This window comes from Barbus barbus (assembly GCF_936440315.1).
Source record: "Barbus barbus genome assembly, chromosome: 32".
NCBI classification, from domain to species: domain Eukaryota; kingdom Metazoa; phylum Chordata; class Actinopteri; order Cypriniformes; family Cyprinidae; genus Barbus; species Barbus barbus.
This window is the reverse complement of record NC_136760.1, coordinates 14465548-14491243: the sequence shown is the minus strand read 5'-3', so window position 1 is coordinate 14491243 and position 25696 is coordinate 14465548. Positions and strand designations below refer to the sequence as shown.

Genomic DNA, 25696 nt, shown 5'->3' with positions numbered 1-25696 from the left:
TCACAGTTTGCATAATGTTGTATACTAGTCAATACTTTATCTTGTACTGTACTGCATGTCGTATATTTCACACAGTGTTCCATGTATTTTTGCATAGATGTAGGCTACTTATAACAATTTGACAAATAAAAGCATCTATTCAATTCTATTCGGATTCCATTATTTTTCTTACAGTTTGTTTCAATAATAATTTTTCAGTAAAACTGCATGTATCATGATAGATTTATCCTTCAGAAAATAATCCAGAATTCTGTATAAAGGATTTTTTTTCCTCTCTGTTTTCATTTAGTGAGAGGTTGTGAAACCTATTCACACCATGCGTTTGTCCCTTTTTTATGATTCCCTTTTTTGTCTCTACTAAATCCAAACAATGGTCACAATTTTTTTTTCTCAGTATCCAACAAAATATAATTTTTCAGTGAACATGTAAATGAATCTGAAAGATTTACATTCAAGCCTTCTGGAACTGTATATGTATATGAATCTGCCACCCAACATAATAAACATACTTTGTATGAGAAGCATGTACTATGACACCTAGTTTATGAAGAGGCTTGTCTAGTACTATCAGTGTTACAAACGTTCAGCCCTTACGGTATGTATAAACACTGCTATCTGTGACCTCTACACTGCTTATTCGCAGACACACAGCACATTTCCATCAATCATGTTAAAGCACTAGATTGGTTCTTGAGTGAATACACCGTGGGCCTCAGTAGACAGACATTTGAGCATACAGGAACACAATAGCAACACAACTCTATATTGCAAAACTGTTTGACCGTTTATAGCATTGAAAAATGTCAACTATATTATCATCCAGATCTTTATTTAAAGTTGGATGTATAAGCATAAATAAAATAAAATTAGCTTAACTACTAAAAACACTTTTTGTGGTCCCTGCTGCATTCAGTCATGCTCCATCTAGCTAAAACACAAAAATGTGTCCTGTGTGAACAGCCCCATGCACTACTGCTGGATGAACTGTCTAAAAGGCTTCAAGCAAGTCTGGTTTGTGTAAACGGAAGTCTCTCTATAAATAAACCCTAATGGGAGAAAATGTTTTATAGACCCACCGCAAAACTGCACCTCCCACTGTGAAGATGCAAGCCTGACCCCACACACTGAATCCTCTCATTAATATCCTTCCTGCACTCACTACCAGCAGGTCTGATAAAAAGAGGAGAGCGTTATGCAACGTGCCCTCAGAATGACACATTATACGACGCAAATGCACACACATGAGAGTAGAGATAACACACAGGTAAGCCACAGAGGTCTCACTTCCTGCCACACAGCTGCTGCGGGCGTGCTTCCTCTGGCATCACAAGAAAGACGACAAAGAGAGAAACAGTAAGAAAGGAAGCAGCCTTTGGGGCGACAGGTTTTTTTTTTTGTGTAGTTCTTTTTAAAGGGGAGTCTCGGTGAAGGATCATTGTGCAGAGATACATTTTTTTTTCTTTCGGCTGGCTCAGACAGGCCAGGAGTTTAGATTTTACCCAGCTGAAATTGAAATGGATGCAACACTATTTTTTTAATCGCTGTATTTCCATGTGCAAGAATGTATCTGTGAGGAAAAAAAAAAATCAATCTTTATTTTCTAGTAATAGCTAGGTGTTGTACAGCTATAATGTAGCTGTACAACAGACTATACATTTTATAAAAATTGCTCTCTATAAAATTATTTCTGGAAAATGAAGTCATGTGATGCAAAATAAACAAAATGTTTAAGCTCGCATGGCATAAAAACACCCAACACCACGTGATTATTCTTAAAACTCACAAGTACACTACTGTTCAAAAGTTTAGGGTCAGTGAGATTTTTATTTTAATTTTATACGTTTATTCAGCAAGAGTATATTAAATTGATCAAAAGTAACAGTAAAGAAATATAATGTTACAAAAGTTTAAATTTTAATAAATGTTCTTTTTAATTAATTTATTTTAATTTTGAAGAATCTTTTTTTAAAAATTGCACTTTTTTCAACACTGATAATAATAAATAAATACAAATTTATTGAGCACAAAATAGCATATTAGAAATATTTCCTGGAAAAATGCAACAAGGATCATGTGACCTTGAAGACTACTGGCTGCTGAAAATTCTGCTTTACATCACAGGAATAAATTACATTTTACAATATACTAAACCAGAAAACACTCATTATAAATTGTAATAATATTTCACAATATTACCATTTTGCACTGTATTTTAGATTAAATAAATAATTGAAATTAAATAAATGCATTGTTAGTGACAGTTAGTGACTTCAAAAACATAAAATATATGATCAAACCCAATTTTGAACAGTAGTGTACATATCAGAGAGCCTTTTTATGAAATTAATTGCATACATCTATACAAATGATTGATTTTAACCACACAAAAAGTTTCACACTCTATTCACACTCTACAGTAACAATTTAGATGTTCATACAGCAGCAGAATATGGTTGTTGGTCCTGTTTAGAGTGCTAAATACAGCTACGTTCATACATATCTGGAATTGTCAAGAGTTATAGAATTTTTGAGGTGAAGTTCCACATCACTGACACACGCATGACATACGTGTGACACTGCATGCAATTATGACAGCAGTGTGAAGAAAAGAAAAAGGACAAATCACAATCAAACGTCTTCTTGTTTTACAGTATATAGTTCAACAGACTCATTTTCCATGACTCTAGAATACTTTAGGCTGAGGAGCCGACTGAGAAACCCGAATCACAAGAGAGCACCAACGCAAATCAAAGCCAAATGTGCAGAGGGGGGTTTTGGTGAAGTCATGTCCCACACCCACCCATCAGCCAGACTTCATTACTCACAGATACCCCTTTTCCACCTAAGCAGTTCCAGGTGCTAGTTCAGAGCCAGTGCTATAGCTGGTTCTTAGTTAGTTCGACTGGCGAACCCTTTAAGAACCGGTTGCTTTTCCACAGGCTAGAGAGCCAATACAGAGCCAGGTCTTACGTCACTGAATGCGTTTCATGTTTCGGTTCACTAGCGCGGCACAACAGGCGTGTTCGAGGTGCATCGCGCCACGCAAACAGATCGATCGATCGGCACACAACACACTAAAGCACCACGAGAGCGATCCAAAAGCATAAAGAGCCGTCTGCTTTCCAGTCGCTCCCGCAGCGCCCCGATATGCCTCGCACCGAACGGTCCGCGCAGCGCCGATCCATCCCGGACAAGCCTAAACAAACTATCATCAATGGCGGACGTTGCGTTGCTATTGATGTGCATGGCTTTGCAAACCTACATCGGCATCCAAACACGGCGAATCAAACGTGTTAGCGTTTAGCTGCTATTTCAAATATGGCGGTCCAAGTTTCTGTTCGTCTTGTTGGTCACGGTAACCCCGCCCCCAGCCCCTGACACAAGCGGTTCTTCCTTCTAGTCCAGCAATGTTTTGGTGCTACTTACGAACCGCTTTTACTGGTTCGGAGCTGGTGCTTTGGATGTCGAAAAACAAAGAACCGGTTCGAAACTAGGCTCTGGCTCCGAACCAGCACTGGAACTGCTTAGGTGGAAAAGGGGTAACAGACAGTCCTTTCAATGCAGGCAGGATAGAGCCGCCCCAGGCCATCCCTGTATACGCTGCTGTTTATGATTGCTGCAATTAAGCAACCAGCTGTGCTGCTGGCAGTGAAAGATCATCTGTGTACTGCTCTGTCTCAATGTACCACGAGTACGTACCTCTTCTGTCACACCGTCTCTGCACAAAAGACACATGGATGACACTTTGCCCTTTGCATTTCCAACAGACAATCTGACAGGGCTGGCAAACTCAGTGTCCTGAAAACGTCATATGACACAGACAGACAGACATTCGATACTAGAGCAAGAGAGAGAGTATTTTCCCCTCAGGCTTATTTTTATAGCAAGTCAAAAAGCAACCAGAAGCAAAGGTCACAAGATGTGAAGCATCTTTAACCAACAGCACCACATGAATACAGACAAGAACTAGACAAACAGAAAACACTGTGGTTTCAGACAGAGAAATTCATTTCTAGTCGTGTTTCAAGCCCACAGGATTTTGGACCTCAGACCTTCCGTGAAAGGACATTTTGTACATTTTTAAGTTAATAATATTATTTCTAAACTATTTTTTCTTAAAGGTTATAATAACAATACTTTTTATATTACTGTATTATTATTATTATTATTATTATACTTCTGTCTTACAAATGCTGACGATAATAATAATAATACTTTTCTATTATTGTACATTTATTACCTCTAAAACAAAAACTTAAGTAAATTAATTGTTTTGCTAAATTCAGGATAAGAGACCATTGCAACATGTTTGCGATGATACTGGATTTTAATCAGTGTGAAATTATTTTAAGTTAAAATCACACTTAATCAATTCATGATCCATCACTGCTGAAAACTTGTGTTCATTCATAGTCTTGTTCAAACCAAAAGTGATATACTAAAAATGGCACAATGCAACAATTCTCTGAAAAAAAAAACTTTTTATAGAAAAAATAAGCAGTAATGACTATAGTGAGCACATGGTATATGTTCTCTGGGTGTTTGCTGGTCTGTTGCTGTGCCACATGAGAAATACTAAACCAATCACTACGTGTTATCAACACAACAGCTGTTTGGCAAGAGAACAAAAAAACTAAAAATAACAGCATGCGTGTTATACAGCATTCATTTCACAGTCTGAGCTACCAAACCTTTGTGCTTTAGCATTTACAGTTAAGATTATCTAGAGAACTCATACTACTCAGTTTTACTGTGCAACAGCAGAAAACAGAAAGGGAAGAAAAGCTTTTTCCTTTTACTTCTGTGGCGTAAGGCATACACACTCTTTTCACATCATAATAATCAAGCCAAAACATTGTAGCCAAGCCGTTTATTAAAGTCACTCATGTGGCCTGCTGAAAATAATGGGTTTGAAGATTATAATCCACAGCATTGTTCCTTCTGCGGAGTGACTTCATCCTTCGTACGCAATGAACGCAGACAGCGTTCACTAAACAAGACAGCCGGGCAGGGGTCTGTGTGTTTATCAGCAGTAAAGATCGCCCTGGAGGCTACGGGTCAAGCAGGTCGAAACACAATTAAGCCATCAGAGAGTTGGCCACATCAGCATGGATGCGTAAAATACAGCGCTGGACAAAGGAGATTTACAGGATGTCGTAAATGCATGATGGCCTTGCGGAGCATGTGCAGGAGGAGCTGTGGTTGTGGAAGAACGAACATCCACAGTCATCGCTGATAATCAGACAGGAAGACTGACAGTTGCAAACAAGCTGCACCACATCTGTCGCAATGTGAACTCATCACAAACTGACAACCTACAGGCACACAAAGGAAGCGCTGAGCGTTTAATATGATAATTATCATTTAAAATTTGTATGTTGTGAAAATGTTACTTTTATGAAAGAAGTCTTTTATAATCACTAAGACTGTATTAATTTCATCAAAAATACAGTAAAAACTGTAATATTGTGAAATATTACAAAATTTAAAATAACAATTTTTTTATGTTAATACATTTTAAAATGTAATTTATTCCTGTGATGCAAAGCTGAATTTTCAGCATCATTACTCCAGTCATCAGTGTCATATAATCCTTCAGAAATCATTCTATTATGCCGATTTGCTGCTTGAGAAACAGTTATTATCAATGTGCTGCCTAATACTCATCATTGATGAACAGACAGCGTAAAAGAACAGCATGAAACAGAAATCTTTTGTAACATTTATGTCTTTACTGTCACTTTTAATCAATTTAGCGATTAAATTAAGCGATTAAAAAAAAAAAGAAACGTGGACAAACCATTCACTCTTGTTCAATGCAAGTGCCGTATGCTGGAATATGAGCAGTCATTTAATTCATCATAAACCGGGTGCTGATAACCCAGGGTGACCTGAGCAGCACACATTGCTATCTGTGTTTAAACTAAACTCATTTAAGCTTTGTAAGTTTAAACATTTAAGAGCCAGATGATGCGAGCAGTGAGAAGATTTGTGTGCGCTCATCCGAACGCCAAACCTGTGTATTAGAACGTGTGCAAATATTAAGCTCTCTTTGAAGTATTGTTTGAATGGACAAATTCACACTAAAATTATGTCAAAATGCCTATCTTGGTAAGTATCCGAGCAGACATAGCCGCCTGAACGTACTGGATCAGTACACTGTAACCGATTTCGGTAATTTGAACAGTATTTTACTGTAATATGTACACTAAGATACTGTAAAATGTATATACAGTATTTTACTGTAAACTGCAAATGATTGTGGGAAAATATATGTATTTTACAGTAAACTACTGTAAATTTACAGTAGTGAACTTGCCCGCGAAAAACTGACCAATGGCAAGGGAGATTTCTTTTATTTACTCTTTGGTGGAAGCAGCGGTAAAAGGACAAAAAAAGAAAGGTTACACTGTTAACCGGACAAAAAGGTATGTATATTATTTCTGTTTTATGCAAAACTGAGATATTTTAAGATGTTTTAACTTGTTAACAACAAACTAACATTATTCATTGTGTCCTTTTTCATATCGGGAGTTGGGGCCTTTTTTTCTGACTGACGGCCGGATTAACGCCGCCATAACGTTGATAACATAGACTGGTGAGTAAACTAAGGTCACCTATATTAGTCGAAATAAACCTTAGTTAAACCGAGAAACACGTTTGTAGGTTATGCTACCCCTTTAATGCAAGTTAGTTAATCTGGCAAATCCTTACTTAACTTTAACATGTACTAACGTGACATAACGTTACTGAGGTAAAGTGCGTAGGCAACAACACTGTTTCAGTCCAGATTTTAAACAGTATTTTCAAGTACTTCTTTTGTTTGTTCTTTTCAAGTTTCTAGTCTAGATTTCGTCTACAACGTCGGAGGTGTATTTTGGAGCCTCTTCTTGTGAATGCCATCGATGATAACATCAACTGGTAAGTTAATAATGTCAATTAGCCGAAGTTAACGAACACAGAGAAGCATAATATCTTTTGTACACTGCCTCTTTATCGCAAGTGCAATTCTGTTCAAATGCTATTTAAGTTAGAAACGTGTGTACCAGTGTTGTATGTAACTTTAGAGACGGTCCCTAAATTCAGTAAGAGACGTAAAATGAAACCACAAGCTAACATGAAATACTGAGGAAAACTGAGTTAAGAACTACCACTGTAAAGTACATCTTTTGTATTTTATTTTCAAGTTTGTGGTCTTGTCATCTGCATCGGAGGAATACTGGAGTCTTTTCCTGTGATTGCCGTCGAAACAACAGGTGAACTTTCATCAACTTAACTAATGTTACTAAAGTAGCCAAATTAGCCACGGGCTGCTGTTCTCCACTAACTCCAGAACGAGTTTACTTTTTAAACAGAGGAACGGGCTAGCAATATATTAATATAGTAAGTTTTGCTTAGAAATATTAAAAATGTGGTAACACTTTACAATAAGGTTCATTAGTTAACATTAACGTTAGTTAAAAACATTAGTAAACATGAACTAAGAATAAACAATACTTCTACAGCATTTATATCTTAGTTAATGTTAATTTCAGCATTTACTAATGCATTATTAAAATCACAAGTTGTGTTTGTTAACATTAGTTAATGCACTGTGAACTAACATGACTAAACAATGAACAACTGTATTTTCATTAACATTAACCAAGATTAATAAATAATGTAATAAATGCATTGTTCATTGTTCGTTCATGTTGGTTAATACATTAACTAATGTTAACAAATGACACCTTATCGTAAAGTGTTACCAAACATGTTTATTTTATTAAAAATGTTTGTATTACTGTATGGTAGGTTTTTTTTTTTCTGATCATAAACTATAGTAACACTAAAAGAGTGTTGTGACTCTGTTACAGGAGATTTCTCCAAGCAAAAACAGGATCCTGAATATGAGGGCAGAATCATCATACAGCCAGCTGTCCATTTTACAGATATTCAGAATTGGGTAACCCAAAATACATTTTGTTTTACATTGCATTACATTCATGCATTTGCCAGATGCTTTTATCCAAAGCAAGTTATATTGTATTTAAAGTAGGGGAGCACGGGGCACAACCTAACAGTGTTTGACTGTCTTTAGTTTGTGTAAATCCACAGCCATGGGGTTCAGAGTATAATTTTTTAATACACTTTAATTTCACACTTGTCTAGTACAAATATGTTGCGTTGTTTCATAATTACAGTGTATATGATTTTCGTTATTTACCTAAAAAGAATAAAATGAATGAAGAATAAAATGAAAAGTGAAATGTGACAACATGCCCCATAGGTGGGGTACATTGTAACATGTGAGGGGCATGTTGTAACATAACCATATGACAGCTTAAAATATTATCGGGTCTAATGAAAAAATATACAAGACAAACTAAAATATTTTGTCAATAAAATAAAATCATTAACTTTTTCAAATAAAATAATGACGTTTTTTAAAAATGAAAAATAATCTAATTTTGGAGTTTGACACTGAACACATTGCAACCATGCTTGGGACGGCCCTGATCGCAACACACAGCTACATATACAGTGTAGTTCAAAACAGTGTGTGCAGATGAATAAACACATTCATAAATGATCCCTCCACACACAGCTGTCATAGGACATGAGACACATAAACAAGCCAAAATGCTTTACATTTCTTGAAATAATCATTTCTGAACATTAAACATCGATTGCCAGTCTTTATTCACCTGCTTCTTGTGGCTTCTCATTAAAACTCATAAAAGTAAATGGTGTAAATTGCATGGCTAAAATCATAGAATAGCATAGTTTAATAATAGCAGGGCACATAGTAACGCAGTGTTATAACGTTCCCCATCTGTGCAACTGGAATTTAAAACTGGTTAGTGTCTTCTGCTAGTTAGCGAAGCATTACAAAACTATCTAAACTGATAAATAACAGATTGGAGATTAAAATAATAGCAGATTTGTCTAATTTTAAATGAATACTAAAAACTGAGATGACAATTTACTTTAGCCAGAAATTTACTTCTACTTTGGTAGAATAAATATTCAGCGACATCTTAATTTTGGTGCACATTATTCTCTTTATAGTGTTGATATGGCAGCTAGTAAATACTGTAAATTTGGTTATGCTAGCATGTGTGGAAATATTTAAACCATGTGTGTTACAACTAACCAATGTAAGTTTGTGCCCTGCGCTCCCCGACACATTTTATGAAGTTAATCATTCCCTGGGAATCAAACAGGGGCGGCGCTAGGGGTGGGCTGAAGCCCTGAATGTTTTTATTACCATGCCTTGTGTGCATAAAGATTGAGTTTTCATGCGCATTAAAATTATTTCTATTAAACCAGCACTTGAACAGCAAAATGCAGCTGCTTTAGGTATCTTTAACTTACTGTAGTCTATAAATTCATAATACCGATATCCCCATCTGACAAAATTAGATTACTGTTACCGTATAGCAGCAAATATGTTTTTAGTCATGGTATTATAAGCACTGATTTTCTAGGACACACACACACATTTAGAATGACTAGAAAATATGAACAGATTGGTTAGCATTTAATATGGTCTGTGGCAGACTTTACTAAGTGTCAGGGCAACAAAATACAATAAACAAGAAGTTAATATTAAGTGATTTAAATCGTGAAGAAAATATTGTCTTTTTGCTCTATTTCGCAAAAACGGTTCTAAACAAAGCCATGCTGTGCGTCTCTTCACACAACAGTGTTTCATTACTGAAAGAATTGACCTTTTTTTGAATGCCTTGAATCAGTGATTCGTTGATCTATTCATAAAAACAGTTTCTTCGTTCCTGAATGAATCAGTAGATTTTAATGAACTGATTGAATAAATGGCTCAGTCATTAAGACAGTAGCTTGCTGCCACTGACTTGTACTTTTATTTGACTTGTATCCCGTGTATTCTGATACATAAATTAAAGTCTCTGGGCTAACCCCCGGAACCCTAGAACCGCCCCTGGAATCAAACCCATTAATTCAGCATTCTAGTACTTTGCTCTACTGATTGAGAATGCATTGTAAAAAAATGGAGCTTTAATAATTTGAATGTGATTATCAACTAATTATGTATTTTTCCCTTGTAGGTGCGTTCAGATGTAGTATATAACGTTTTTATTAACATCAAAGTGCATACAGCACCAAGTTTGACAGTTGAGGCAAATTCTATAAACACTGCTTTAAAAAAAATAATGCTTTTTTCTTCTTCTTGTGCTTGCAGGTTCATTCAGACAGTAATTCTTTCTGGCACCAAATTCTTTGAAAGTCACAGATCAGCTGGAATTCTGGAAAGAGGGTGCAAAGAAAAAGGATCTGCCTGAATCCCATCCTGCTGTTTCTCATCGGAGAGCTTGTCAACTTTGACGGTCAAAATGACTGAAATTTAACACAACAACACAAACTAATTTTTACTGTATTATTTAATTGTATTAACACTACCAGTAAGGTTTTTAATGTTTTTAAAGAAGTCTCTTCTGCTCACCACGCTTGCATTTATTTGATCCAAAGTACAGCAAAACAGTAAAATTTTGAAATATTTTTACTATTTAAAATAAATGTTTTCTATTTGAATATATTTTAAAATGTAATTTATTCCAGTCATAAAAGCTGAATTTTTCTTCAGTGTCACATGATCCTTTAGAAATCATTCTAATATTATGGTTTGCTGCTCAAAAAAACTATTATTATTATTATTATGTTGAAAACAGCCGAGTCTAATTTTTTCAGGTTTACTTGATGAATAGAAAGTTCAGAAGAACAGCATTTATCTGAAATAGAAATCTTTTGTAATTAATATCTTTATCTTCAATTTAAAGTATCCTTGTTAACTAAAAGTAGTAACTTCTATACCCCACCCCCCAAAAAAATGTAATCCAAGCTTTTGAATGGTATAGTGTATAATGTTACAAAATCTTTTTATTTCAGATAAATTTTGGATCTTTCTATTCATCAAAGAATCCTGAAAAATGTACTCAACGGTTTTAAATATTTATGATGATGATAATAATAATAATAATAATAAATGTTTATCAGCATACATAATCCAAAATGCCACTGCAAGATTAATCTTTAATGAACCAAAAAGATCGTACGTCACACCTCTGTTCATCAATTTGCGCTGGCTACCTATAGCTGTTCGCATAAAATTCAAGGCGTTGATATTTGCCTACAAAACCACCTCTGGCTCTGCATTCCTTTACCTAAATTCAATACTTCAGATCTATGTACCTTCTAGAAGCTTGCATTCTGCAAGTGAACGATGCATTATTGTGCCATCCCAAAAAGGCACAAAATCACTTTCACAGACTTTTTCATTAACTGTTCCCTCCTGGTGGAATGAACTCATCTTCAAAAAACTAGCTAGCCATCTTCAAAAAACGGCTAAAAACACATCTCTTCCATCTTTATTTGACCCTCTAACTCTATCACTCTCTATTCTAATTCTATTTTATCTATCTGTCATCTTTTTTTAAAATAATTTTTCTTTAAAAATGAACACTAGATTTTTTTATTCTATCTACTTAAAAAAAATTCTGTATTCTATCTACTTGTTTTCTTAAAAAAAAAAAAAAACCTTGCTATGTGTACTGCGTTAGGCTAACTGAGACTTGTCATATGGCTTGCATGTTGTTGCTCTTTTGTTGGTTTTGATTGCTTCTATTGTCCTCTTTTGTAAGTCGCTTTGGATAAAAGCATCTGCTAAATAACTAAATGTAAATGTAAATATATTAGAATGATTTCTGAAGGATCATGTGACACTGAAGACTGGACTAATGATGCTGAAAATTTAGCTTTGATCACAGAAATAAATTATATTTTAAATATATTCAAATAGAAAGCTATTATTTTAAATAGTAAATATATTTCACAGTATTACTGCTTTTGCTGTATTTTGGATCAAACAAATGTAGGCTTGGTGAGCAGAAGAGAATTCTTTAAAAACATCAAAAATCTTACTGTTCAAAAACTTTTGACTGTTAAGCCCCTTTCACACTGCACGTTGGTCCCGGAACATTGCCGGAAAATTGCCAGAGTGCCTTCTGTGTGAACGCAACCACGACCCGGGATTGATTCCGGGACCAATCCCGGGTTGGGGACCTAGTAACATTGCCGGGTTCAGTCCCGGAACGAGCGCTGTGTGAACAAAAGCCGGATAAATGCCGTAAAGGCTGATGACGCGCGTTATCATGCGACTCTTTCACCAGGTGTTTTGAAGGCAGATCAACATTCACACAACAAAAAATGTGTAAACTGGAATGAAGCAGCGATCGAAGCTCCTCACTATCCGCGCTGAAGCTGAAATCGTTCGCCAGTTTAGTGAAATGGTGCGCGGCGCATTATATACGTCACATGATGACGTCACGTGTCATTCCGGAAAATCACTGGCAGTGTGAATGCAGCAAATCTAACGACCCGGGAACAATTGCCGGAACACATTACCCGTGTATTATCCGGAATCGCTGTGTGAAAGGGGCTTTAGTGTACTTGCTTGTTTTTGATTTTCAATATGTGTATGTTTTGCCATGATACAAAGTGCCCAGGGGGCTGTAATGATGCCCTTTTTCAGCTAGTTCATCCTAGAGACCATGACTTGTAATTTGTACTTTTAAAAAGAAAATGTTCAACAATTAAAAAAGAATATTATCAGAGCTAATGCTCATGAGTTATTGTGATTTTTATGGAGTGGTAAAAATCATGTATTACAGTGCTGTACCACAATTTGATTGTTTTTTTACTGGTAAAAAATGTTTAAACTACATGAAAAACACTACAGCACTGATACTGTAAATGAGAATACGGTAATAATACTGTAAATGAAAATACGGTAATGATACTGTAAATGAAAATACAGCGTTAATACTGTAAATGTAAATACGGTAATACTGTAAATGAAAATACAGTAATAATATTGTAAATGAAAATACAGTAAAGCCATTATTATACTGTAAATGCAATTACAGTAATAATACTGTAAACCTTTTTACAGTATTTTACTGGCATCCAGCTGCCAGTAAGTTACTGTAAAACTTACAGTAATCTTTTTACAGTGTACATTCTCTTAAAGTGACAGTACTTTCTTAAAATTAATCAGACAGCAACATCAAGGAAATCACTCACTGCTCTTGAATGAATAGCTTTTGTAACTAATAAAGATTAATCTTTCATTTATACAGTCAAATATGCAATGTTATTTTACATACTTTATTCAATTTCTGTACCTAAAAACTAATGTTAGACCTACCTAAACAACGTTTTGGCTGAATTATTTACAAATGGGACTAAGCTGAATGTTTGTTGTTGCACTCAACTGGGAATAACTACACAATCCAAAAATGAGCTGGAAACACTTAAAAAAACATGCTCAGGTCACATTCAGCCAAAAGATCCAGTGCTCCAATCTGAACACAGGAGAAAACAATCAGCTAGCTCAGGCTGGGGCACATATATCAACAGACCTACAGAGAACAGCCAAAACACAGAGAGAGAGAGAGAGAGAGAGAGAGAGAGAGAGGCAGTGCTGAGTAAGGGGATCTGGTGGCAATAAACTCTCCTCCAATGGCAGCCATAAATAATGGAGCTGTGAAGGCAATTGTGTGCGAGCGAGAGACACAGGAAACTTAAAAGAGGGAGAGATGATGGCAAAATAACAGCTTTCAAAGAAGACCAGAGAACAGCACAATCACGCGAGGCTTGTGGGTAAACTGCTGTTTGGTCAGGCGTTGAGTAAAGTAATTAGGTTATTATTAAGCTGTTTGAGAACTATAAAAACCCATCAGAGTGAGAAGAGTGTAAAGTGTAAAGAGCGGAGGAAAAATCTATAAAAAATAGTTCCTGGTTTTAAAAAGCAACACAAAAAGCAACACAAAAAGCACGAACAATTCTAATTCACAATAATAGTGCATGTTTTCGCTGAACACCATCAGGCATTGTCAACAGACCAGACTGCAGTCTATTGACAACATCATTATCTCTTCTCCAATTAAATCACTCAGAAAACAATGGTAGAATCACAGATTTTGACTATCCCATCCAGGGGCGTAGCCATCATTTCAAAAGTGGGGGGGGCGGAATGTCTAGTGCTATACCTGTTTTTTTTTCAGTTAACCCTTGTCTAATTGACAGGTTTTATTTTTAATCATACCTTTTTGCTTAATATGCTTTATGATTATATTATTATGTATGATTATGAAAGAGAGAAAAAAGAAAAAGAAAGAAAGAAATACAACAGCTTGTCACTGGGACAGTACCCTTAAAAGGACATATTTGTACCTTATTTACCCCAAAAAGTTTCATAGTTGTACATATTGGTACTCTAGGGTACTAATGTGCACCTTTTTGAGTATAAGTTACAAAGATGTCCTTATAAGGCTACTATTGTTTACATATTTCAGATTGTATTGTGTGTGTGTTGTATGTACAGTACATGGCACACAGTAATGGATACTTGCACATTCACATAGTCCTTTATTCTGTTCTGTTCTATTATACATTAGTCTGAGTAGTCTATGTTAAAAGAAATATCTTATCATAGACAATGCTGTAAATAATCTTTACCTCTGAAGCCTCACTGAAACCTTCTGCCACATTCACTCTCAACTCTGAATTCACTTCTGCCTCTGTCTGCAGCAAATAAAGTAGTGTTTGAAACATGTACATACAGGGAATAGTGACATACAGAAGAAAATAACACATTAAGTACACTGCTGGACAATAACCAATCATTTGTATCCTAAATTAATTTTTAACACTTTAGAATGATAAACACATATTCACAATTAACTATGACTTTTGCCTCAATAAACTCTTCATTTACTGCTTATTAATAGCTTGTAAGGTAGTCGTTGTAGTTGTTAAGTTTAGGATTATGGGATGCAGAATATGGTCATGAAGAATACAGAATTAATATGTGCTTAAGTGCTAATAAACAACCAATATGCAAACTAATAATTACCTACTGTAGTTAAAAATGATAGAAGTTGTTCATCATACTAATGTTATTTTTTATTTTTCTATATTTGACTAATTATGTGTTTTTTATGATTGGTCCATATATAATCCTACAAACACTTGTGTATTAATAGATTTCATACAATATAAAAACAGCCAGGTGTTAAAAGCCACTCAATCAGTTCTTCTCAGCTGTGAAGTTTGTTTTTCTTGCGTGTCGTCCTGATTCTGCTCTAACAAACCTAGGCTGACTGTTTCTTGTTCATTCTTGACAACACATAAAAACGTCAAATTAGTGCAATAATGACAGAGCACACCTAAATGAAGATCGGTCCTGTATCAGATCAGTGCTTGCTTGATTGAAATACATCATGTATAGAATTGAGTTAAATATGTCACAATGCTGCAAACGCTGTAAAATCTCAGTTCAACATTATCTTTATTCTTATTTGAAGGGTTCTAATAACATACATACGTGTTAAAATAAAAGACGTTACAAAAGAGTTACGGAAAAATACACTGAAAAAATAAGTGCATGTTTGTCCAGGCAGTTTTTTTTTCCCCTCCATATAATGAACATCAAAACTTGCTAATTATTCAACAAGAGCAATAAGCAGAGTCACTCAACATTGTGCAACACTATTCCCACATGCCAACTTACGCTGCTTGACTTCTTCCTAAAAGAGGAGTGAAGAGTTTTTTTGCCGCTTTGAACTCATCTCGACCTCTAATGAATGAATGATGGATACAGCGCGGGACCGCGGGCGCGAGCCTGGGCATGTTGTGATGTCACAAACTGAGTGACTGATTGCCATGGAAACGTAAACGTCATGTATATCTTGTCTCTTTGAATTTTAAATAATTCTGCATTTATATACATTGCTCCATTTAAAACCTCAACATGTCGAGAACACAACTGTCCGATGAAAAAGTGCGGGGGACGAATTTACTTTTTATAAAAAGTGGGGGGGACACGTCCCCCGCGTAATCTACGCCCCTGATCCCATCCAAAGACAGCAGATAATTACACTCCTGAATGCAGATTAGTAAATATGCTGTTACAGCCATGCTTAACTAAACAATATGGTAAAAGAGCTATGACCTAGTTTACCTAGACACTGTGTACTGATCAAAGTTTGGAATCATTAAGACCTTTTAATGTTTTTGAAAAAAGTTTCTTATGCTCATTAAGACTGCATTTATTTGATCGAAAATACAATATATTCCATTATTAAAAAAAACAAATTAAATAACCTTTTCAATATATTTGTATATATTTTAAAAAGTAATTTATTTTTTACGATGGCAAAGCAAAATATTCAGCATCTTCATAATATTCAGCTGTCGGTCACGCCTAACAATGCCTTCTAGCTTATACTAAAGTCACAATACTACACAAATATTCAGTCTTCAGTTTCATGTGATCCATCAGAAATCATTCTAATATGCTGATTTTCTGCTCAGTTATTATCAGTTATTACTGGTGCTCAATTTTTAATAATGGTTCTTATTATCAATGTTGAAAACAGTTTTTGCTGCTTAATATTTTTTTGGAATCTGTGACACACTAAAACTTTCCACCTAGTTCAGTTGTTGCCTTATATTTTTAGGTATAATCAACTAAGTTGCACTATTATTGACTACTAACTAATTAATTTCAACTTAAATTACATTAAACTGACATAAAATCATGTTTAATTTCATACAAAAAGTTGAAATTGCTCAACAAATTCTTTTATAAATAGAAAGTTAAAAAAGAACAGCATTTATTTAAAGTAGAAAACTTGTTACAATATAAATGTATAAATAAAGAAAAAATTAAGCTACAACCATTTTCAAAACTAATAAGGAATATTTCTTGAACATTAAATCAGCATATCTGAATAATTTCAGAAGGATCATGTCATTAAAGACTTGAGTAATAACTGCTCAGCGACTCACCTTTGCCATAACAGCAATAGATTACATTTTAAAATATATTCAAATAGAAAACATTTCTTTTCATTTTTTTATCATTTTTCACAATATTACTGTTTTAACTGATCAAATAAATGCAGCCTTTGTGAGCATAAGAAACTTTTCAAAAACATTAAAAAAAATCCTAAGTGTATATCCCTGCACAGCATGTGTAAAGGCCAACTAGTAACCTTAGATTGCATTTGTTTCTGACATCTACAAAATAAAATGTTTTAATGAAAATATGTGTCCTTAATATTGTTATGAAGTTGCCACTTCAACTGTATTGCAAATACAACACAAACTCTTGTACCTTAGCTTAATCAAAGTAAGATTCATTTTAAAAACAGCATGAATAGAATAGATGTCTATGTAGTTAAAACACAATAGGGAACAAATAAATAAAAAGAAAATATAAAAACAATCACACAAGGCTAGCAAATGTCACGCATATAAAAAACTTCCAGGTTGCTCAGCAAGGGGCTTATGTGTCACTCACGATTTCTCAGTGTGGATAAGTGCACCATGACACATGCACAGTCTTCGTGTGGGTGCTATGACAACCATCCCGTGTGCCATACTAGGATTTCTCTTTGAACTCTTATCGTGTGCTCCTGGCCCAGATGGCGCTGTGCTGCTACTCACGTTACATAATCAAAACAGTCAGAGCTGTGAAACATTTACAATCTCTTGCTCACTGCCTTTCCGTCTCTTCTAAAGGGCGTCAAACCCTCTGTTATTTTCCATCTTTTCAGCAAGCCTTCTAAACAAATAATGATCTTATTGTCAGACATGAGCCATTGATCTGAGAGACATCCAAACCCCAAATCATCCCAGCAACATAAAGGATACCGTTGTATTGCCTCCGCAGAGCTATTGTTCCATCTTAAATACACCACAGCTGCAGCTCAACGCACAGCGCATCTCCGACTCAAATATCTTGGGAGGAATGACTCACCAGAGCTGGCCACTGGATCTGCTTGGCTTTTGTTCCCTGCAGCTGGGCACCCTCCTTCCTTTTGGCCCAAACCAGTTGATGTTCCAGCAGAAAGATCTGGAAGTCTTCGTACACCTTGACCCACTCCCGCTTATCCCACTCGAGGTCATCAAACTCAACGTACACCTGCAGAAAGAGCAAAGAGAAGGGGTCACACTCTGAGCACTCGTCCTGCATGGCCTATGTTAACCTAATGGTGTAAAGGGCATACAAGCATACAAGTGATGTTGGAACAGCATTGATATGGAACATTAAGGACTTTCACATGATTCACATCAAAGTTATCCACTGCATTGAACTCTAATGAGTGAAGCATCAAGATCTAGCATTAGCCCCAGGCAAGTATTTGTGCACCATGTTGTAATTGCCATACAGTTTCAACTTTGATGCTGTTTGCTGCTGACATTTTGAAGCACAACCAATATTTGCCAAACAAGCTGCGTGATGTACTATTATACAAGTGGTTCCAGTGCAAAATCAAAACAAAATGAAAGAGAGAAAGAAACACTGTGTGGATGTACATTTTTACTTGCCCAGACAAACACTTCAATGGCCCTGCCATAAAAAATAATAATAATAAAAAATAATAATAATAGCTATTTTTTTTTCCATTGTTTTTGACCCATGTAACCTTTTATGCAAATAAATAAGGTTGTTCCAACACCAAAATTTTAGATAGCAGTGAAATTTTTTCCAACTGTTTAAGATTACTTTAAGACATAATTGACTTTGTTTACAAGGACGTGTGTTTACATTAGCATAGTGCAGAGTTTCCCAAACGGGACATCACAAGGTAACTGCTGGGGGTTTGTGAGTTGATAAAAACCTAATTAATAATTTTATTGAATGTCAAATAAAATAAATAAATGGGGCTGTGAGATCATTGAGATATAGCGTAGCTTAGTGTGATTATAAAATTAAAGGCTGCAATTTAATTAAATAACTATATAGCCTGATGCACTGCGTGTTTTAGAGTGAAGCGCAGCACTGTGCTCATTTACACATAAGCAGCTTTATTATGCAGTGTTTTCAGCATCTCAGTGCGACACTGTTCACAGAAAATGCAGTGAATTCCATATCTGCATGTGCTGAGAATTTAATGTGCAACATGGGCTGGGTTTACTGTATTTACATAAATCGCATAATTTTTTTTTCTTTTTTATTATTAAAACAAATTAATAATTACAATAATTATTATTCAATTTAATTGGCTTTCTAAGGGTTCTTTCACACTAGCACTTTTGGTGCGCACCCGGGTTCGATTGACATCAGAGTTCGGTTCGTTTGGATGATGCGAATGCTGTCTTCCGACATCGGGTGCGTATCTGCGAACCGTACCAGAGTCCGCTTAAAAAGGGTGGTCTGGGGTACAGTTCAAGTGAAGTCCGGTATGGTTCGCTGCTGATGTGAATGCAATCATACCAAATCATAGAAGTGAACCGCTATTAGTGCCGTATTATTTGATCAAAATGTGTGTTTGTGTGTGTTTCACTCACTTTCCTGACGAGCGTGCAAACAGAAAGCTGTATGTCTCATTTCTGTTCACCTTCAGCGTTCTTTAGAGCATTTGCAGTAAATTCGTATGACAGACGTAACACACTGAAGCTTTGTAAACAAAACGAACAGTTCAACAACGTAAATACATAAAAGTGCATAGAGCAATCTTATGCATTTTGCCGCCTTCTCCCATGCCATCATTACTAAACAATGGGGTAAACAGCTGCTGGCTTGATGACGCAAACGAACCGCGTTTCGGACCCAAATAAAATAATATGAACGCAGTCCAGCGGGGGCAGGAGGAAGGGAAGCAATCGAAACAAGTGTGAAAGCACCCAAAAACTCCAGTGTAAAAGTAATGTTATTGAGTCCACTTTAAAGTCTAGCTGTAAAAACCCCCAAAATAAAACACTTCCTAAAAAACTATTTAATTTTTTTATCTATTAACTTGCATTTGATTTGACCATTAACCAACATCAGTTAAGCGTGAATATGTGAATGTGTCATTCAATTCTGGAAATATTAACTCTCAATCGCAGGGTAATTCAAGTAAATATTTTACATAGAAAGGATTCAGCTGACAAAACAGTTTGCGAACTCCTGGCATAGTGTTTTAATAAAAGCATCTGTCAAACAACAACTTACTGTTACAGAAAACAGTTCTATAACTTTCAGTGTAATTTCACAACCACAAAGCTCAGTTGCCTTAAATGACCTCATTTTGGTTTGATTTCATGGACAGATGTGGCCACTGCAGACTCACTGAATGTCCAGCCTTCCTCACAGTCATGGCGCTAAAATCACGTCTCAGTCCCGCTGTTGTCCTCAACTGTGAAACAACCCACAGCCGTTTGATTCAAAGCGGAGCTGGTGCGCAAGACGTTTATGTGTTTGTGAGACACTGAGGCAAGAGGGAAAACGTGTTTGAGCTGCTGGATGTTTTCAACGACAGCATGTTTCTGGCCTGTCAAAGTCTCCTCTTTCACCGTGTGTGTGCGTAAGGCGGGCGTAGCGTGATAGGCTGGAGAACTGGTTTCCAAAAAACAAGCCGCACTAAGGGTTTGGCACTATTTTTGAACCTGTTTTCCAACTGGAAAAACACTTCCTGCACTGGACAACGTCCATCTGTTGACTAATACGATCCTGCACACAACACTTTTAAAGTGTGTACAGAAAGCGCCCAGCTAATGATTTGAAACGCACAGATCTGGTCCTGAGAGCTGTGGGAATCATCAGCGTGAGTGAGTCAGCCAGAGCACATTGCACAACCCCAGTGCTGAGCAACGTGCAGTAACAGGAGCGGGTTTCATAATGTGGATTCATACCAGAAATGATTCACTGACTATTGTGGTTTTCTCGCCATGACTGAGGTTGTGAGGCTCTAATGAGTGTTTGGAGGGGAAGGAGTGAAGAACAGACCTGTCAGGACAGATTTCACATCTGGACCCCCCTATTTTGTGCAGGCTAAGCTAAAGAAAAAAGCCACTGATAAAGCATTGCTTGAAGCAACGTCCAACGTCCTTAAAGTAACCCAATGACCAATGACTGAATACAAATAAAACAATTTAACACCAAAACAAAGTTCCCAAGGAGTTTGACACTCAGATATTTCAAGGGTCCTATTCACACTAAAAATAACTAGGCTGATAACTATATTACCATCCACATCAACACATGATACCTTTCTGTTTATTATAAGCACATGCTGCAGTTTTGTGGCCTGACACTTTTATAGTCATAAAGAGAAAATGTTTTATAGTTATAGTTATCATCCTTGGTGTAAACATCCTTTCATTGGCCCCAAGTCAAAGACGCCCTCCTTTTATGCAAATCTATGGAATTTTTCATCTGTTATAATCCAAATCATAAGTCTGACCATTTGAAAATGAATTTTACACCTCTCTTCAACAAGACAAATCATTTAAAAATGAATCAAAGCAATCATTTAAAGCTGCACCAATATTTAAGTCAATCTATTTTGTCTACAGTAAATTAAAAATAAACAACTAAAAAGGCTAAAATCTGTCTTTTTAAATTCTGAAAGTGCATCATAAAATAATGAACAGTTTGAAAATAAAATTGATTTTAAGATTCGTGTTTACCAGTGTTATGAAATTATTAATGTTTTTTTAACACTTTGAGTGGTAGATAACACAACAAGTAATTTAAAATGTAAAAATAAAGAAAATGTACATTCACAATTAAATATCCATTATCGCTCAAACAGTCCAAAGCCCAAGTATAAGAAAAAGCAATAGAGATGATCAGCAAAATTCAATCCTGTCCGGATTGGGATGTTGTCCAGATATTGTATTTTCACAATGCATCTCAAATTATTTGGGATTTTGTTGAATACATTTACTATAAGATATGCATTTCTCGTGTTGTGTAAATCTGCTGACTGCTGCCTTCATTATGGATTTAGACATTTTAGACAGTTTTCTGGGTACAATAAAAATCTATACTGCTGGCATTCAAATTCCCATCCCAACTTTTCTTTTTCACCATTTCTATTGCTTTGGTTGGTCATATGAACTCATGTGATGCACACATCCTTGCAGAGCACAGCACATAACCCTTCATAAGACCCACATTAACAACAGACACTCCCACCTCAGCATCTCCACATCTGGATCAGAATATGAAATGACAGATGTTCTACCCTCTTAAAAATAAAGGTTCTTTATTGGCATCTATGGTTCCATAAAGAACCTTTAACATCCAAGGAAACGTATTCTATAGTGCAAAACCAAAAATGTTTTTTCTATGGCATCGCTGTGAAAAACCCCCTTTTGCCACATTTTTGAGAATCTGTAACTTAAAGGGGTCATCGGATGCAAAATTCACTTTACAAGTTGTTTGAACATAAATGTGTGTTGGAAGTGTGTGTACACATCCGTCCTATAATGATAAAAATCCACCCAGTGTTTTTTTTTTTAATCCCTATTTTAAAATCTCCTTTCTCAAATCAGTGACACACGTGACTGACGGCTTCTGCTCTCCCTCTCACTCCATCCTGCTGACCCCTCCCTTCCGCAATCCCCTTCACAGCAGGGATCAAGGAGTATGGCTTCCCTCATTCGTCCTCTCTCTGTCTTAGAATGAAACATTAACTTCATATTGTGTTTCTGCTGAACCCACCCTCTTAGTTGAGTCTCCGCTGCTGGCTAGATGAAAAATTCACTCTCATTAAAAACTGACATGGGGCAGAGGGCCAAAATGAGAGTGTGTGTGTGTAAGGCACAGTTACTTCTTATGCTGTTTATTCAGGCAGTGACCTGTAGGCATGAGGATCTGGTATTAGAGAGAGGCTGGCGTACACCACTGCCTCTAATAGTACTTCAGTAATTAGGGTTGCATATTTCATTGCAATAAAACTGAAATCACTAAGTATGGTTAGTGCAAGTATCAAATCAAAAAAGGAAAGGCTGCAATTTAATTAAATCACACACTGTGTGTTAGACTAATGTGGTACACAAACTCATCTATGCATGTATTATGAGTTTGGATTAGATATGATGTGCATGTGGGAACGCAACACATGCTAACCATCTTTTCAAACTTGTAATGAGACGTGATTATAAACCGGCTGTTGTCAAGAAAAAGAGAAGCTTTAAAGGCTCCATGCAGTTTTTTGACGAAAAAAAAAGCTGTTTGAAAATGAAGTAATTAAGACAAAAAAGCCATTAAGAAATACATATTAGTAATGTAATTTCAATGTTGTACAGTAAAGTAAAATTGGTATTACTTTTCTTAAACACTCTTTCTTAAACAAATTTTTTATTTTGTTTACTACTACTACTACTAATAATAATATAGTGATATATAATGGCAATTTTTGGCCAAACTGTACAGTCCTACTAGTAATGTATGAACACACAAACACAGAAAATCAGATTCTATGATGATTATGATATATCGATATAGCTAAAACAAGTAGGCCTATGTTTGATATTTTTCATCCATTTGATTATATTCAGTATATATCTTAATATTTACTTATAAATCTGCTCTGAAACAGCTTAAAATTGTTATTTATAGACCTGAGGAATCATAATTTCTACTATCCTGGCATTATAGTCTATTTACAGATTTATGATTTATATCGGCATGAATATTCACTATACAATATCAGACATAATCCAAAGACAAACTAAAGGGATGCAGCAGATGATTGGAAGAATCCGGCTGAAAATAAGCAGAGGGAGGATGGGAGGGCTGCTGGACAGAAGTACAGTACACAGACAGATGGTACAGCTCAGCCCCTCCAGCAGGGAGGAAGCCGCCTCAATAACAGGGACTGAGCTGCTCAGATTGATTACCAACCTGAACAGAAAGGAAGCCACTTGCAGAAGATTAAAGAACAAAATCAAACCCTTCCTGCATGGAAGACTAGATCAGTACTATAAACCTCACCATGTCATGCTAATATTGTGAGTGTGTGTGTGTGTGTGTGTGTGTGTTTGTGACAAATGAGGACATAAATTTGTATAATGACACAGGTATTACAAGGTGAAGGTGACTTTTCAGGACATTGACCCATGTCCCCACTTTTCAAAACGCTTATAAATCATACAGAGTGAGTTTTTTGGGGGGAAAGTTGAAATGCACAGTCTCCTGTGAGTTTAGGTGTAGGGTAGGTGTAGGGCAATAGCACATACCGTTTGTACAGTATAAAAACCATTACGCCTATGGGATGTCCCCACTTTTCACAAAAACAAACGTGTGTGTGTGTGTGTGTGTGTAACCTGTGTAGCAGGTTATTCTGTGCTGTCTCCATAAATTCCTGTTCCATTTCTCGCTCTGTGGTCATGTGCACAGATGCTTCCATGCCAAAATAAACTGACTATACAGCTGTTTAAAAGTATCACTTCAACAGAGAAACTAGCGTTCACTTTTTTTATATTAAAAATAACTAAATTAAAAAAATCTTTCTTTTCAATGCTAATAAATATGGTTTACACTGTCAAGCTCCAAAAATAACAAAAAAAAAAGCACCATTAAAAAGTTGTGCATACTCTCAATATTCCAAGTCTCCTGAAGTCATATAATAAATTTCAGTCAGTTCCTCACTAATCATCTCTATCACACTTCTGAAATATTCCAGGTTTGGTGAAAAGAAAACCCCACTTAGCAGCATGCAGCAAGTCTGAATAAATACGGAAGCACAAATGAGATTAAATGAGAGTAAACAATTTTCAGTCTGGACAGAGTCATGATAATATAGGATGACATGATCATAAGTAACTATTTCTTTCATTTCAGTTCCAGGAAGTGGCCGACAAACACTTCTGTGGTGCAACAAACCCTGCAAGATGCCAGGGCTTTTTTACGTTCCACCCCATCTGTTTAACTACAGATGAAAAGGGGCAGTGTAAAGCTGAAAGCACAAGGTTAACCGCAGTGAAAATCTAATGCGGGATCAGATTTGACCTGAGATCAGGTTTACCCATCTTACTTATCTCTGCAAAACTAATGATTTGCTGTTTACAAGAGAAGCGTGAGGAAGAGCACACACACTATATAGACTGATCAAAACACATATGATGGCAAATTTAAGCAATACGCTCATTAAAATTCCCATGCACAGTCTATGAAAGCAGGATGGGTTAACCCGAGATAACATGCAGAACAAAAGCAGGAAGGGTCTGGAAACGCTGAACACAGATGACACCTCCCCGTCTCGTATCCAGATGGAGGAAGCCACCACATGTACCTCTGCCATGGCCTACAGAACCGATCGGAGGCCAGGCTCCACGTTTAATCTGATTATGGATTCGGTGCCAGCTGTACACAGCAGAGCAGGGATAACGGAGGGTTAATTCAATATGCAGAGCTCACAGACAACACAGACAGAGCAAGACGAGAGAGAGAGAGAGAGAGAGAGAGAGAGAGAGAGAGAGAGAGAGAGAGAGAGAGAGAGAGAGAGAGAGAGAGAGAGAGAGAGAGAGAGAGAGAGAGAGAGAGAGAGAGAGAGAGAGAGAGAGAATGTTTTTAATGGGAACAGTTAGAGGGTCAGCTCTGGTCTGCCTGGCCATGCATAAGGGATGAGGCTTGTACGGACTCCAAAATCATGCAGGCAGCAGGGGTGTTATATAACTGTGTTCAGTTAGACGCTGGGGGAGATGAGAGCTGCCTGCCTGGTTGTGGAACCCTGCACAACTAGATTAAGGTCTGGAAAAGCAGTTAGGCTGGGCCAGGCACGTCCAGGATTTGACCGGTTTATGCACGAAAATGGAAAATAAGGAGGCTGCAAAATTCCTTGTTGCTAAACAAGTGCTGGAATGTGGCCATTGGAGTCGTTGAGAGTGCTGTGTA

At 36.4% G+C, this 25696-nt stretch overlaps 1 protein-coding gene across 3 annotated transcripts in view; it reads right to left on the bottom strand.

The window, feature by feature from the left end:
* The window catches only part of LOC306852398 (putative JmjC domain-containing histone demethylation protein 2C), a 169972-nt gene that overhangs the window by 70838 nt on the left and 73438 nt on the right, over positions 1 to 25696 (bottom strand). For all 3 annotated transcript variants that reach the window (XM_079389162.1, XM_079389161.1, XM_079389163.1), the window contains exon 2: positions 17843 to 18007. In XM_079389162.1, the coding sequence (XP_079245288.1) occupies positions 17843 to 18007 (165 nt within the window). The remainder of the gene's footprint in view (positions 1 to 17842; positions 18008 to 25696) is intronic.